The sequence below is a fragment of the Mus caroli genome, unplaced genomic scaffold (genome assembly GCF_978045245.1).
Source record: "Mus caroli unplaced genomic scaffold, Mus_caroli_1 scaffold_18, whole genome shotgun sequence".
Taxonomy (NCBI): domain Eukaryota; kingdom Metazoa; phylum Chordata; class Mammalia; order Rodentia; family Muridae; genus Mus; species Mus caroli.
In genome coordinates, this window is record NW_028227273.1 from 69,183,805 (window position 1) to 69,199,204 (window position 15,400).

The 15,400-nt window shown below is 40.0% G+C and overlaps 1 protein-coding gene across 2 annotated transcripts in view; it reads right to left on the bottom strand.

Annotated features, from left to right (window-relative positions):
* Positions 1-926: 926 nt before the first annotated feature.
* Meiob (meiosis specific with OB-fold) overlaps positions 927-15,400 on the bottom strand; it is a 28,214-nt gene continuing 13,740 nt past the window's right edge. Inside the window, exons 6-14 of one of the 2 annotated variants that reach the window (XM_021149016.3) lie at positions 13,790-13,985; positions 12,810-12,910; positions 11,862-11,914; positions 11,681-11,776; positions 8,352-8,450; positions 6,845-6,998; positions 5,718-5,901; positions 4,155-4,241; positions 927-1,289 (exon numbers count right to left, since the gene is read on the bottom strand). In XM_021149016.3, coding sequence (XP_021004675.1) covers positions 1,179-1,289; positions 4,155-4,241; positions 5,718-5,901; positions 6,845-6,998; positions 8,352-8,450; positions 11,681-11,776; positions 11,862-11,914; positions 12,810-12,910; positions 13,790-13,985 — 1,081 coding nt within the window. In that variant the 3' untranslated portion in view covers positions 927-1,178. The remainder of the gene's footprint in view (positions 1,290-4,154; positions 4,242-5,717; positions 5,902-6,844; positions 6,999-8,351; positions 8,451-11,680; positions 11,777-11,861; positions 11,915-12,809; positions 12,911-13,789; positions 13,986-15,400) is intronic. The other variant, XM_029471679.2, reaches the window with a different exon arrangement.

A 15,400-nucleotide genomic window follows, 5' to 3' on the forward strand; every position in this document is an offset into this window, starting at 1 on the left:
GGCAAGGGACAATGTCTGATATCACGAGCCAAACTAAATCTCTCTCCCTTTAAGTGTATTTCACCTGGAGTTTTATTACAACAGAAAGCTAACAAGCCCATATGCACTCTCAGCTACCAGCAACTGTTATCCTGCCCTGACCCAGGCAGGCAGCTCCAACTCTTTATCTCCTTCCTGTCACCATGATGACTCATCTTGCTTACATGATCCATCTCTCCCTCCTCAAGGAGAATGGGAGGAGGCCCTGTATCTATTCCATCTTGCTTGTCTAAATCAAGTCCCTCACTATCTCATTTACTAGCTCACTTTGGACATACCAGGATCACCTGGCAAGTCTGCACAACTGTACATATAGTAAAACCATAGAAAACATTGGATAACACACATGTCCCTTCCAACACCAGCTTCATATGAAAGCTCAGTATACTCACTTTTCTGTCTTGTGTCCTGCCCTCTGCAGGACAATGGATCAGATTTGAGGTTCACAATTGGTGCCAAACTAGGGTGGGTCTTGTAGAGGGGCCGGTGCCTGGAACAAGTAGCTCAGATCTGTGTGGGGCTGAGCATTGTGCTCACCCTGTGCTGCTGCAGGGAGCAGTGGGCTGAGAAACAGCTGCCACGCCAATGTCTTGAGAAAATTCCCTCTTCAAAGTTCCTGAGGCTCACACATCACTCCCATAGCTCTTGAAGTTGGTCCCCTCCCTGCTGATTCATACGTGCCAAGCCTGCATCAGCAAGCCTTAGCCTGCACCAGGTAGCTCCAGCTTGTCATCACCAAAGCCAGACCAGATCCTGCGCGGCCTTGCCTTCTCTCCAATATCAGGAACCTTTCACTGGGTCCTGTCAAGTGATATCTGCCACCACACTACGGAGAGGACATTTTGGGGGCTTCTAACCTTCTTCCAGAGACAAAGAAACCATTCATATCTGGGAGGAAGACCAAGCATGTTTATTTCTGTACATAAGCAAACATTTCCCCATGTGAGAGAAGACAGGGTAAGGCTAATAGAAATGGTATTCCAGGGGCTGAGCTAACTCTAGAAGGAAACAGTGACAATCTAAGAAATACTTTTACCACATTTAGGCAAAATGTAATTTTACACATAATTCTCAAGCTAACATTCCATCGTAAGAGTTAAATGTCTATATTTTCCCAGAATTTGGAGCAAAATCTGGTTTTAAGTATGTCCTTGTCTAGCCAGGTTCCTGCTTGCCTCAGTAGGATCTGCAAGCTTACAGGAGAGTATGGTGACTTTCAGTCCACCCCTTGCTCTGTGTGATAAAATCAACTGAAGGAGAAAAAGAGACAGAGGTTGGAGTTAAATATTACCTCGTACACCAAGCTGAAAACCAGTGACCACAAAGGAAGAACTGCAAGGGTTTTTGTTGTTGGTGTTGTTTGGTTGTTTGTGCTTTTCTGAAACAGGGCCCTGCTGTGTGACTCTTGCTGACTGTAAACTCATGGTCCTCCTACCGCAATGTCATGACTGCTGAACTACAGGTGTACGCAGCTGGGCCCAGCTTGGAGTCACTCTGAGTACCAATTCTTTTTACTTCAGATATGAGAATTATAGAAAGTGTTTTGTCTTTATAGACAGAGATTTATTTTGGATTTTTAAAAAGTAGAATCTCATCAAACACTTGAGAATAAACAAGAACTTCTGGCATTTCTGCTGCCACCACCCAGGGGCTAAGATTATTTAGCTGGCATCTTTGACCAAACTTCTCAGGTAATATAAACTCTCATATTCAGTTTCTGCTTGTCTGAGGCAGAGTCTTGTGATTTTCCATTCACATGCTGCTGCTGTCCAACTCCTGACCTCCTGCTGTACCTTACCAAGTAGATACAGGTTTAAGTCACTAGACCTGGCTCACAAGCTCTGGTTTCTGTCCAAGATCTTTCATGAATAAACTTAAATATCTTTTAGTGTCTAGGTATGTGGCTCACTGGTAGAGTCTTAACTAGGGAATTCCATCACTAATCCATACACACACAAAAGTTCATGCTTGTAATCCCAGTACTTAGAAGACTGAGGCAGGGGCTGGCAAGATGGCTCAGCAGGTAAGAGCACTGACTGCTCTTCTGAAGGTCCTGAGTTCAAATCCCAGCACCACATGGTGGCTCACAACCATCCATAATGAGACCTGACGCCCTCTTCTGGCGTGTCTGAAGACAGCTACAGTGTACTTATTTATAATAATAAATAAATCTTTGGGCCGGAGTGAGCGGGGCCGACCAGAGCGAGCAGGATCGACCAGAGCCCAACAACCACATGAAGGATCACAACCATCTGTACAGCTACAGTGTACTTACATACATAAATAAATAAATCTAAAAAAGAAAAAGAGACTGAGGCAGGAGGATAGCCTTGATTTAAAACCAGCCAATAGTGATGTCCAAGCCCAGAGGGAAACCCTATCTCAAAAGAAACAAAACAAAATAGATGTTTTACACAAACATGGGTGTTTTGCCTGCATACATGCTTGTACATCACCTGCATGTCTGGTGCCCTCGGACCAGAAAAGGAAATTGGATCCCCTGCAACTGGAGTTAAAAGACTACTGTTAGCCCCGTGTGGGTGCTAGGAATGAACTCAGGTCCTCTGAAAGAGCAGCCAGTGCTCTTAAGAGCCTAGGCATATCCTCAGCATTAACCCCACCCTACCCCAAACACAATCTTCTAAGCATATGTTTGGAAACATCCAATATGCTTGTACCTGAGGACAATTTGTTGTACGTGTGTAAAACTTTATACACGTTTCCATGAATGTAAAGGACTAGAGGGATGGCTTGGCGATTAAGAATACTTGCTGCTGTTGCAGAAGTCCCTAGTTCACTAGCCAGCACTCATGTGGTAGCTCACAACTATCTGTAATTCCAGGCCCATGGGATCAGATGCCCTTTTCTGGTCTCTGAAAGCACTGCACACACATGCTACATAGATATATGAGCAGGTAGAACACCCACACATATAAGTTGTTTAAAATTATCAAGCTCATTAGCAAGGTCATGTGTGTTCTTATGATGATGGAACAGAACATTTTGTGGGTTCACACAGATATAGGAGAAGCAGCGTATGACTAACTTTTCTCCAAGGGCCTGGTATCCATGGTTACTACAACCTCAAACCCAGGTTCTAGAAATATTGGTGAGGCCATTACTGTCTCCATGTCTGCAATCTATTCAGATATATCTTGAGGTGCCTAGAAAAGACCATTTGGAACTATTACAGCCTCTATGAGGCTGTGGTGAAGTAGAAACAGCATTCACAAGACCACAGAAGGAGTCCTCATAGTTATATCAAAGTGTGGACATTTCTACTCCCATTCTCTGTCATTTGTAGAGTATGAGAGGATGTTATTGCTCTGACTACTAATGGCGTGTGGGCTCATGAACATCTTTGTTCAATATGAAATTCTAATAGAATAAATATCAGCAAATAGAAACTGGAGCTCAGTAACCTCTAAGATTACAAGAGAAAGCACTACAAGGCATGGCAGGAAGGAAGGAACCCTAGCGGTTGTCCTCTCACCAGTGACCTGGGCAAGGAGCCAAGAGTTTGCCCTCCCCTGCCCTCCACAGCTTCAATATTAAGATTCTTTGATTCTCTAACACTAGATAATGTCTCAGGAGACGGTGCTGACCCTTCACATAACTATACAGGCTGAGTGAAGTGAACTCATATCCAGTGGTTGCATGGGCTGAGAACAGGTGAAGCTGTTCTCACACCACATCTATTTCATCCGAGACATAAGACACTGAACTCTGTTTTACAACTTCTCACTCATCAAAGCACAGTGCCAAACAGGCAGGCAGGACTGGGGACAGCCCCGTTTTTACTGTGATGTCTCTTGCTTTGTCTTGAAGTTTTCATTAAAGGGAAGTTTCTTGACATTATTAAGCATCACTGGTAACTGACTCCCTTTATTCTATGGCTATTTCCATTGTTTCTTTGGCAGACCCGACCTTCTGTACATCTGGAATTGACACTGTTAATGACAACCCATTCCTAAGCTGGGTACTGCTTGGTGGCAGAGCAGCTGCTTAGCGTATGAGAGGCCCTTGGTTCTCTCCTCAGTTCTGAAAAAGAATCTCCTATGAAGATTTTTTTATTACTTGAAATAATAAAATAATACTACTCTAATTACACTCACTTTTAAATAAATTTTGCTTCTTTCCAAAAGAAGTTGCCACTTCAGCTTTGTTTTCTGTTCACTTGTCATTGCGAGAAACTCATTTATCTGGTTAAAAACAAAAGATCAAGTAAGTGTTTGTGAAATAAACAGAGTTGTGACTCATTTGACAACCCTGTGAAGCACTTGCTTATTAGAGATACAAGTTTACTCATATCATTACAGCTCAATTCCTCTGACAGGGAAGATGAACCATGAAAAACTATCACCAGAATCATTAGTTAGTCAAGGATTCAAAAGGGAAAATTCCCCACAATAAATTGGCTCAGAATTCTGAGCCAACATTTAATAGTAACTTTTATAATCTTTGTTTTTCTTTTTCTTTTCTTTTCCTTTTTTTTTTTTTTTTTGAGATGGGATTCATATAGGCCAGGCTGTCCTACAGATTTACTGTGTTCCCAAAGATGCCCTTGATCTCATGATCCCCTTGCCTATACCTTGCAAGTGCTAGGATTATAGATATGTGCCACTACGCTCAGCTGTGACCTAGTTTTAACAAGGATGTGCCAATCTACATGTATCTGCTGCTGTTCTATAGCTGCATAGCAGACAAAATGTGAACCTACTATACAGCTGGGTAGGAGAGATATGGCCAATACAGACTTCTAGAACAGCCAGTGCATGCCTGACCAATATCCCCACTATGTTTTATCCATTATACTTGACTATATAAAATGTCATATTTAATCTGGGTGGTGTGGGCACATGCATTTAATCCCAGTTCTCAGGAGGCAAAGGCTGGCAGATCTCTAAATTCAGCAGGGCTACACAGATAAACTCTATCTTAACAAACAAAGAAAAGACCAGTCTGAGCTATAGGACAGGAGATTGTCCTAAAATGTCATATTTAGTCCTCTGTTTTGCTGAGGACTAAATTACTCATGATAGTCAAACTGAAATAGATAGATCATATGTTCATTAAAATTAGGTTATGTTTAAGGCTGGTGAGATGGGTCAGTGATTAAAAGCTTGTTCTAGAAGTCTGTATTGGCCATATCTCTCCTACCCAGCTGTATAGCAGGTTCACATTTTGTCTGCTATGCAGCTATAGAACAGCAGCAGAAACATTTAGATTGGCACATGCTTGTTAAAACTAGGTCACAGCTGAGTGTAGTGGCACATATCTATAATCCTAGCACTTGCAAGGTATAGGCAAGGGGATCATGAGATCAAGGGCATCTTTGGAACTTGCTCCTCTTGCAGAGACTATTAAGATTAGTTCCCAGCACTTACATGGCAGCTCATAACCATCTTTAACTCCAATTCCAGAAGGTTAGATAGATGCCTTCTTCTGGCCTCTGTAGGCACCAGGCAGGCATGTAATACACAAATATACATGCAGGTAAAATCCACACACATAAAATACAACATTTAAAAGGGAAAACATTTAAATATGTATTTTAAACCAAGATGGCTTTTCCTAAGATCTCTTCAGATGGTCAACAAAATAATCTATAGTTTTGAGGAAGAATATTCAAGAATACCAGAAATATTGCTAGCTATTTTTTCCTTTCTGCTATTTACCGTGCAGCCCAAAGTTTCCTCAGCAATACTTCCTGAGAGACTGCAGGAATGGAGTGTTCCAGTGTGGTCAGTAAGATCAACTAGCACATCAAAACTGAGAAAAAAAGATTTAAATCTGGAAGAATCTTGGTTGCAAATTGTACAAGTATCGGAGGCTTCATTTACAATATAACCACAGCTGGAACTGAAAAGAAACAAATGTTATTCAAAAGATAATGAGCCTCAGTGACAAATTTGATATCTAGAGAATTATCCCATAACATTCTAATAATATTCTAAGATGTTCTAAAATACCACAGGTTATTTATCTTTACCATGAAACTAGATCTACAAACCCACTCTGTGAAAATCTAGAGCATAGACACACAAATGACTCTGTGTATATCTGGGGGGCGTGGCTAAGAGGATCAGACTGATGAGCTCACGGTCCTGACCTGCTGTGCAGGAAGGCATCATCCCTTACAGAAGGTGGCTTCCAGGGTGCATTGGACAAAGGATAAGAAAGATTTCTCTGTTCCCTGGTTTGTGTTGATTGAGAATTGTTTGGCGTTTTATGTTTGTTTGAATCTGTCTTAGAGTTTCTAGTGCTATGACAAATACTATATAACTAAAGAGCAAGTTGGGGAGGAAAGGTTTTACCCGGCTTTTTCTTATACACTGTAGTCCCTCATTAAAGGAAACTAGAACAGGAACTCAGAGGAGAAAGAGACCCATACGCAGACACTGATACAGGTCATGGAGGGTGCTGCTTACTGCCTTGCTCCTCATGGCTTGCTTCAGCCTGCTTTCTTATAGAACCCAGGACCAGCAGCCCGGGGATGGCCCCACCCACAGTGGACTGGGCCCTCCCCATTAATGACTAGTTAAGAAAATGTCTGATCTTATATAGGAATTTTCTCATTTGAGGTTCTCTCCTTTCAGAAAACTCTACCTTGTCAAGTTGACATAAAACTGTACAGCACAGAACATAAATATTTTGTCACAGAAACATTTAACTATGGCTTATTTATATAAAATCTTCTTTCATACAACCACTGTTAAGACAAAGAACAGCTGTAACTACTATAGAGCTTGACTTTATTAACTAATTATTTTTCATGAATTTGTTGAAAATAATGTTTACTTACCATCTATTTTTAACTACTTTGGTAGTTTCGTCATCAATGTTCAATGTAGAAATGTAAGCATAAAGGATGCCATAGAAAGGATCTGCTTTTCCTTCACTTTTCAAAGCTTTTACTTTTAGCTGTTCCACTGTATAGACATTAACTATTGTGTTTACTAAAAATAAAAATAATAAAAACAAGTATTATAATTTCATATATGTTCTAAGATAGAGGAAAGGCTTACATCCCAATAGACAAGCAGGTGATGGGAGCAGATGCAGAGAGCCACACCCCAACACTAAGCCGGCCTCAGGGAACCCTTCAGAAGAGGGGAGGAAGGACTATAGGAGCCAGAGAGGTTTAGAACACAGGAGAACACGGCCCACAATATCAACTAAGCAGGGAGCTCATAGAGACGGAGGTGGCAGTCACAGAGCCTGATTGCCTGCCTGCATGGGTCTACGCTGGATCCTCTGCACATGTGCTGTGATGACTTAGCATGGGGTTTTTGTGGGATTCCTAACAGGAGGAGTAGGAGTGTCTGACTCTTTGCCTGGTCTTGGCAACTCTTTCTTCCTAATGGGTTGCCTCACCCAGCCTTGCTATGAGGGGTTGTGCCTAGTCTTATTGCATCTAGCTATGGGTTTGGTTAATATCACTGGGAGCCTGCCCTTTTCTGAAGGGAAATGGAGGAGAAGTGGATCTGAGAGAGAGGGGAGGTTTGGAGGATGATGAGAGGAGAGGATGGAGAGAGGGTGTGGTCAGGATGAATGTATGAGAGAAGAATAAATAAAAAGAATTTTAAAATAATTAAAGGTAGGAAGGCTAGGGTGTGCAAAAGACTCATGGAGAACATCTGAAATACGCATATGGACTAAACTCAGGGCCTCGTGTATCTAATACTTCTGTCAAATTCTGTGAACACTGTACTTGCCTGAGGAAAGAGTTGTTACTTCTCTCAGATTGGTCATTATTAATATGAGTTCCCCCATTAAAAAATGGGGGCTAGAGAGATGGCTCAGTGGCTAAGAGACATAGGTTCAGTTCTCAGTTCCCACATGGTGGCTTACAACCATCTGCAAGTCCAGTTCTAGGGAATTCAATGCCCTCTTGGGTTTCCACAGGTACACAAGGTACAAAGATATACATGCAGACAAAACTTCATATATATATATAATAAATTTAAAAAATTAAAGCCAGGTGTAGTGGCTCACAGTTTTAATCCTAGCACTGGGAGGCAGAGGCAGGAAAATCTGTGAGTTCAAGGCCAGCCTGGTTTAAATAGTGAGTTACAGACCAGCCAGAGCTACATAGTAAAACCTTGTCTCAAAAAAAACAAAAACAAAAAAAGCAAAAATAACAACAACAAAAAAATTCTAAAAAATGCAACAAAAGAAATCAAAAGAGGAGCTAAGGATATAACTCAAAGAAACAACTTCTGCTTAGAATGCATGATATCCTGGGCTTGATGCCCCAACCATGAAAAATAATCTCTCTCCAACCTCCCTCTCTCACCCATGTCACTTACAGTTTACGGATTCTTTCAAATAACTGTCAATTTCATCAGCTACATTTGTCTCTTTATTTTCTCTTATATAATTCAGTAGGATATTGGCTTCTGGTGTATCTTAAATTGAAAATGCATAATAAGGAAAAAGCCAAGTAATTATCTTTTAAATTACTTCAAAACATCTAGAATTATCTTAATTGTAAAACAAAACACCACAAAAGAACACAATTCAACGAATTATCATTAAACCATTAACATGTGAGTCAAGGTGAATCAACATGGAGAGATGTTATAGTGAGGAGCAGCTTTAGAAAACCGTGTGCTCTAAGACTCTTTTGTTTTGTTTTGTTTTGTTTTGTTTTGTTTTGTTTTGTTTCAAGACAGGGTTTCTCTGTGTAGCCCTGGCTGTCCTGGAACTCACTTTGTAGACCAGGCTGGCCTGGAACTCAGAAATCTGCCTGCCTCTGCCTCCCAAATGCTGGTATTAAAGGCGTGTGCCACCACACCTGGCTGTGGTCTAAGACTCTAAAACTGAAAAACATGAATATGTAAAGCTACCTGGAAGAATAGATGTGGGGAAATATTATTTCTAGGTGATACAATTATAACGTATTTTATGTTTTTCATTTTTTCATCATTTTATTCATTTCCTTAATTAAAAAGAATAATTTTAGGAGCCCAACACATGACTCAGTGGTTAAGAATGCTTGCTACTCTTGTAGAGACCCAAGTTTGTTTCCTGGAATCCAAGTGGTGGCTCACACCAACTGTAACTCCAGTTCCGTGATCCAATGCCATCTTCTGGTCTCTGAGGACAACAGATACATGTGTGGTATACATACATTTATGCAGGCAAAGCACTAATAAAATAATAAATAAATGTAAAACATAATTGTATGTATTTATTGCTCTCACTACAGTGTGCGGGTGTCTATCACACAAGGTGGGGGTGGCACAAAGCCACTACTCTCCTGTACAAGTAAGAGGACAGTGTTGCTCAGTTGGTCCTCTCCTATTTTCTCAGGTTCTAGAGATAGAATTCAGGTTACCAGACTTGACCAGCAAACTTTTTTGAATATTATATTCATTTCTTTTCTCTTTTTATTTACTGTAAAAATTGTATTTGTTAGGGTGGTGATGACACACACCTTTAATCCCAGCACTAGTGAGGCAGAGGCAAGTGGATCTCTGAGTCTGAGGCTAGCCTGGTCTACAGAGCTAGTTCCAGGACAACCAGGGCTATATAGAGAAACCCTGCTTTGAAAAAATAAAATAAATAAATATATTGTAAACTCAGAATCCTTCTCTGTCAAACTCCCAAGTGTTGGGATTATAGACATGTATAACCATGGCTAGCTTATTTTTGTTGTTGTTGTTGGTTTTTTGTTATGTTTTGGTTTTTGCCTTTTTGGTATTTTTCAAGACAGGGTCTCACTATGTAGCTCTGGCTATCCAGGAACTCACTATGTAGACTAGGCTGGCCTTGAGCTCACAGAGATCTACCTGCCTCTGCCTCCCAAGTACTGGAATTAAAGGTGTGAACTTCCAGGCTCCGTGGCTAGCTTTAGAAATGGTTTTTAAATGTTATTTTAAAGCTTTGTTCCTCAAATTAGAACATGAGTTTCCCCAGGAGTAGTTAGGTGGCATACTGTAAGGCAAGAATGTCACCTAGAAGGCTCCTCACAGGAGTCTAAAGCCCTTCAATCCTAAGCTCCCCGCCTCCAACACAGCTGTCTTTAGTTGTAGTTCCTACTTGAACACTCCACTACTTGTTGTGATAGTGTCTACATTCCTCCGCCTCCCTTGGGCAAGTAGAGGAGGTTTTCTCCTGCTCCCGTCACATGTGTCCTATCAATGTGCTTTCTCGGAAGGAGGATGGATCCTCGAGAACAAAGACTGTGCTTTTGCATCCTGTGTTCCAATATCCAACATCATGGCTCCCCTTACATCCATTGGCCTTCCACAGTCTCCTGTCTTGTTCTAGAAAAGATTGAAGATTGTCTTGTTCTAGAATACACTGTTGGTGTATATAAAGCATTCTGTGAAGACTTGTAAATTCATGGGCAAATGAAGGAATGTTTTTGATGTCCTAATAGAACTGCTAGACAATCAAGGGAGCAATTGCTAAAAGGGCTGCAGCAAGCAAATCAGTCAGCACCTCAAAGTCCATGGCCCAGACTGTCTGCAGGAGGATGGAATTCCCTCCTACTCTAATCAATACTCTCAAGGCAGGAGAAGCATCAGGAAAAAGGTAATGTGCTACTTGTGATAAATATCTATGCCATTTAGGTTCTTCATTTCTACAAGGTAGGTAAGAAATTAAAACCCATTTGATTTAAAACAAGCAGCCAAGTTTAAACAGCTTTATAAATAATCTACTAAATTTATGTCCTTAACAAAATAAATTTAAAAACTCTGTTGTACAATATGGGTCTATAGCTAATAATAATACCATGTAATAGGATACTATCCTATATCCAGTTCTTTAAAAGGATTTCTTTTGTACACCATTAATCCTAGCATTTGAGAGGCAGAGGCAGGTGGATCTTTGTCCCAGGCTAGTGAGTGCTGCACAGTACGACTTTGTCTCAAAAAAGGTGTGTGGGGGTGCCTAGTCTTACTGCAACTTGATATGCCATGTGGGAGTGATAGCCATAGAAGGCCTGTCCTTTTCTGAGGAGAAACTGAGGGGAAGTGGATGCAGGGGCAGAGGGGAAGTTTGGAGAGGGAGTGGGAGGAGACAATGGAGGAGAAACTGTGGTCAGGATATAATAGAAATAAAATACTACTAACATTTAATTATATGCACGTATGAGTGTCTGTGCAAAGGTATATGCATATTGATGTAGGTGACTACAGAGGTCAGAAGAGGGCGTCACAGCCCCTGGGAGTTGCCTGCTGTGTGTGCTGGGAACCACACTGAGCAGTACACTCTCCTCGATGCTGAGCCTCTGGGCTGTGCTCCTAAACAGCACTAAAAGTGTAGCTTTTTAAGTGTTTTCATCACAAAAAGGTGAATATTGAGATATAAAATTGCCTAAAGCCTCATTTGTTGCAGGATTGGTCCCAGGCTGGTGACATTATTGAGAAGTTATTAGTTCATAAGAGCACTGGCCTTATCAATGCATTCCTCTATTGATGAAATCTTAGCTTACTGGGCCACTAGGTGCTGGTTAGAGGAAGTCGTTAGGGGTGAATCTCCCACCTTACCTCTTTGCTCCTCAGCCACCACCAAGCAAAAGGATTCTAAAACATTAACCCACAGTTTGATTCTTAAAAACATTGTACAAATATTGGCGTGTGTTTATGATCACTTCCAAAAGAATGAGAAATACAAAGCATTTTACCTGGATTCACCGTGATAATGGTCTTTGAGATTACAGTTGCTGCCATGCAGTTCTGAAATTTGTTAAAATTTATTCTCACATCAGAGGCAAATATTACTGTTTGGGGGAAAGCCATTTTAAAAGTTAATACATGAGGAATGAAAATGACAAATATTTTTAACACAGTCATAAATGGTAAGACCTGTTTCTCGCGCCATCCAGCTCTGTGCAAGTAGAATGGATTCATTATCCCAACTGTATTGGTTTAAAAAGAAGTGAAACAAAGTGAATACATTAGAAAATCCATCAGTGACAAATTTATACCTCCCCTCAAGGAACCCACAAAACAGAAAAAACAAAAACTGCAATTTCCAGGGAACCAAAGCAGTTAAGACTTTATATTTTAATTTAATTTACTAATACTCTGTATGCACACAACACACACACACACACACACACACACACACACACACATTTACAGTCAGGCCACAACACATGCATAGAGGTCAGAGGACAACTTTGTGAAGTCAGTTTTCTTCTTCTAGCTATGGCTCCGGGATCACACTTGGGTTGCCAGGCTTGCATGGGAAGTGTCTTCACTGATTAGGTATGATTACTTAACACCTTTGTGAAAGCTGTTTTTCAGAATGTACTAATCTCTAGTATCTGCTCTACGAGTCCTTTATCTGCCCAGTACTACTTAGAACTGAATAATTAATTAAGGCCTAACATCTTTAAAGCCAAAGCATAAAGCCATTACAGTTGAGTGTCTCAAATGGATACATGGCTCAGAGCGCTTGACTGGCAGATGGCACTTGCAGGCATCAGGAGCCATAATCTTCAGGACTTTAGAGTATAGCTTATTCTCCAAGGTGCTAGTGAATTTCAAAAATTTTGACTTATCCCTCATCAGTAGACTTCAATAAAACACTATTTGCTATGAAGCATAATAATAAAACTTGTCACAATGAAGTACTCTAAGTGATTCTATGCCATCCAAGGTTGCATACAGAAAAATCTCAACCTTCAAGAGAGTTCATTTTTTCAAGTGTTATTATTATACCTGATATGATATTTTTGATACAATAAAGTGTTCTGTCTCTGTAATGAGAGTAGCACATCACAGTTAAAGACAAATGTGGAAGAGTACCATGTCATTGTGAAAGAAGGCTCTGTTTCATCAAAGAGTTTAACTTCACATCTCTGGCCTTTCCTTCGGTCTGAGGTTGTAAAGTATTTTGGTTCTCCAACCTAAGAAATTGAAGGAAATTCTTATTCCTCTTCTACAGATGTGAAGGCACTTAAATATAATCAAATAGTTTCTTTTTGAACATGAACTTCTAAATATAAGCAAGGAAAGAATGACTGATAAATATCTCATTATTCGAATGTACTTTCGAATACACAAGTTATCCTCTTCTCTGTTCTCAAAGTCCCTCTGAGAACACAGATACAAAAGTTATTCCTTGACTTATTTAAAGAATATTATGGCTGTTCACGCCAGTCAGCTTATCCTTTCTATTTATGTCTTTGTTTAACCCAGCTTTTATATAGATAATGGAACATTTTTAAGTACAATAGTGCCTGCTGCAATTAGCAATCAGGAATGATTTTATTGTGTTAGTGACCCACAGATAAAATGCTAATTTCCTTTTAATGAGAAGTGTTATTTTCTTCTTTCTTTCTTTCTTTCTTTCTTTCTTTCTTTCTTTCTTTCTTTCTTTCCTTCCTTCCTTCCTTCTTTCCTTCTTTTCTTTCTTTCTTTCTTTCTTTCTTTCTTTCTTTCTTTCTTTCTTTCTTTCTTTCTTTCTTTCTTTGGTTTTTCGAGACAGAGTTTCTCTGTGTAGCCCTGGCTGTCCTGGAACTCACTCTGTAGACCAGGCTGGCCTTGAACTCAGAAATCTGCCTGCCTCCACCTCCCAAGTGCTGAGTGCTGGGATTACAGGCATGCGCCACCACTGCCCTGCTTGAGAAGTGTTATTTTCTTAATTCAATTTACTACCAAGATAAAGAGGGATAATGTCCCAGCTGGTGTTTATGGCATTCTAACACAAGTCAGGTGACAGAGGGTGCCATGCCAAATTGTAGGGAGCTTTGCTACGGTTTTAATTTACTGATTTCCTGACTTACCGATCTCACAGCTGCAAGCACATTAATAATCCTCCCATCAAGACTGTGTCCATTTGCAACAATGTCAGCCAATGAATAATAATCTCGAGATTCTTTAACAGGCAAGTGTATCAAAGAAAGTAACTTGGTATCCACTTCATAAGGCGAACAAACTTTTACCATTGAGTGATTCTCACTGAGCAATAGTTTATAGTTGCTAAATGAGGAAAACACAACAAGTCAGCATATTATTATTAATAAAAAATACTTTGGTTCACATTCAATTATATATCTATGTGTGGTGGCTCACTCTTATCATCCCAGCATTTGGCAAACATATGAAGTACTGACACATATTCAAGGTCACCAATGTATAGGTAAGGAATTTCAGACTACCCTGAGTTATAATACCATTTAAAAAACCAAAACAAAAATCATATTCAATTACTTTTCCTGTAATTTAGACTGTATTAAGAAATATATATATATATTTTAAAAAGATTTATTTATTTATTTATTTATTTTGTGTATATGAGTACATTGCTGCTCTCTTCAGACACACCAGAAGAGGGAGTTACAGATGGTTTGAGACACCATGTGGATGCTGGGAATTGAACTCGGGACCTCTGGAAGAGCAGTCAGTGCTCTTAACCACTGAGCCATCTCTCTAGCCCAGAAAGTTATATTTTTAATATTAAATTTTTGTACAATATTCATTTTCTGTGTATGAAGGTTTTGCCTAAATCTATGCCTGTGTACAATATGAATGTCGTGCCTGTAGAGTCCCAAAAATAGCATCAGATCCCTTGGAGCTAGAGTTACAAATGCCTGTGAGCTGGGAATTGGACCTGGGACCTCAAGAAGAGCTGAGCCATCTTTCCAGCCCCTATATTTTTTACTCTTAAAACATCAAATAATGGTATAAAATGTTTTTCTCCATAATGAATTTTACATCAGTCTTTAAATATTTCTTCATTGAAATAATGTTCTTTTAATTAAGAACATGTATTGAGAACTTTTTTCTGTGAGTTCTAATCATACTAGTTGTAGGTTCTTGCCCAAGACCTGAAGCTGTAGTCTTCTTTTCTGTTAAATAGGGCATGAAAATACTCTAAAACTTCAGATTATAAAAGACAGAGGTCCCATTGTTTCTTTTTTTAAATTTATTTATTTTATTTTGTGTGTATATATTTTTTGGCCTGCCTATCTGTGTACCTCATGTGTGCCTTCTACCAGTAGAATTCAGAAAAGAGTATCAGACTCTGTGAACTGGAAGTGCATGGCTGTGAGCCCAATGCAGGATCTGGGAACTGAACTCAGGTCTTCTGAAACCAGTTCCCTTAACCACTGAGCCATCTGTCGAGCCCCATATGAAGGCCTTGACCTTGGCATTATTAACACCGGGTTTCTGACCATTGTTATTTCTTCTATGATGCTGATTGCTTTATCTATGTGCCTCAAGTCAAGAACTCTGTTTGCTTACTTTTGTATCGCTAATACCTGAAGCAGATTCAGAGTTTTAGAGTGTGGAGGACTCCAGTGATGCTCCCCTTTCCCGGTAGCCAATCCTCTCACAAACCTCCTTCACAGAGCTCTTTGCCTTAGTTATTCACGATGTCATGCCTCCAGTCC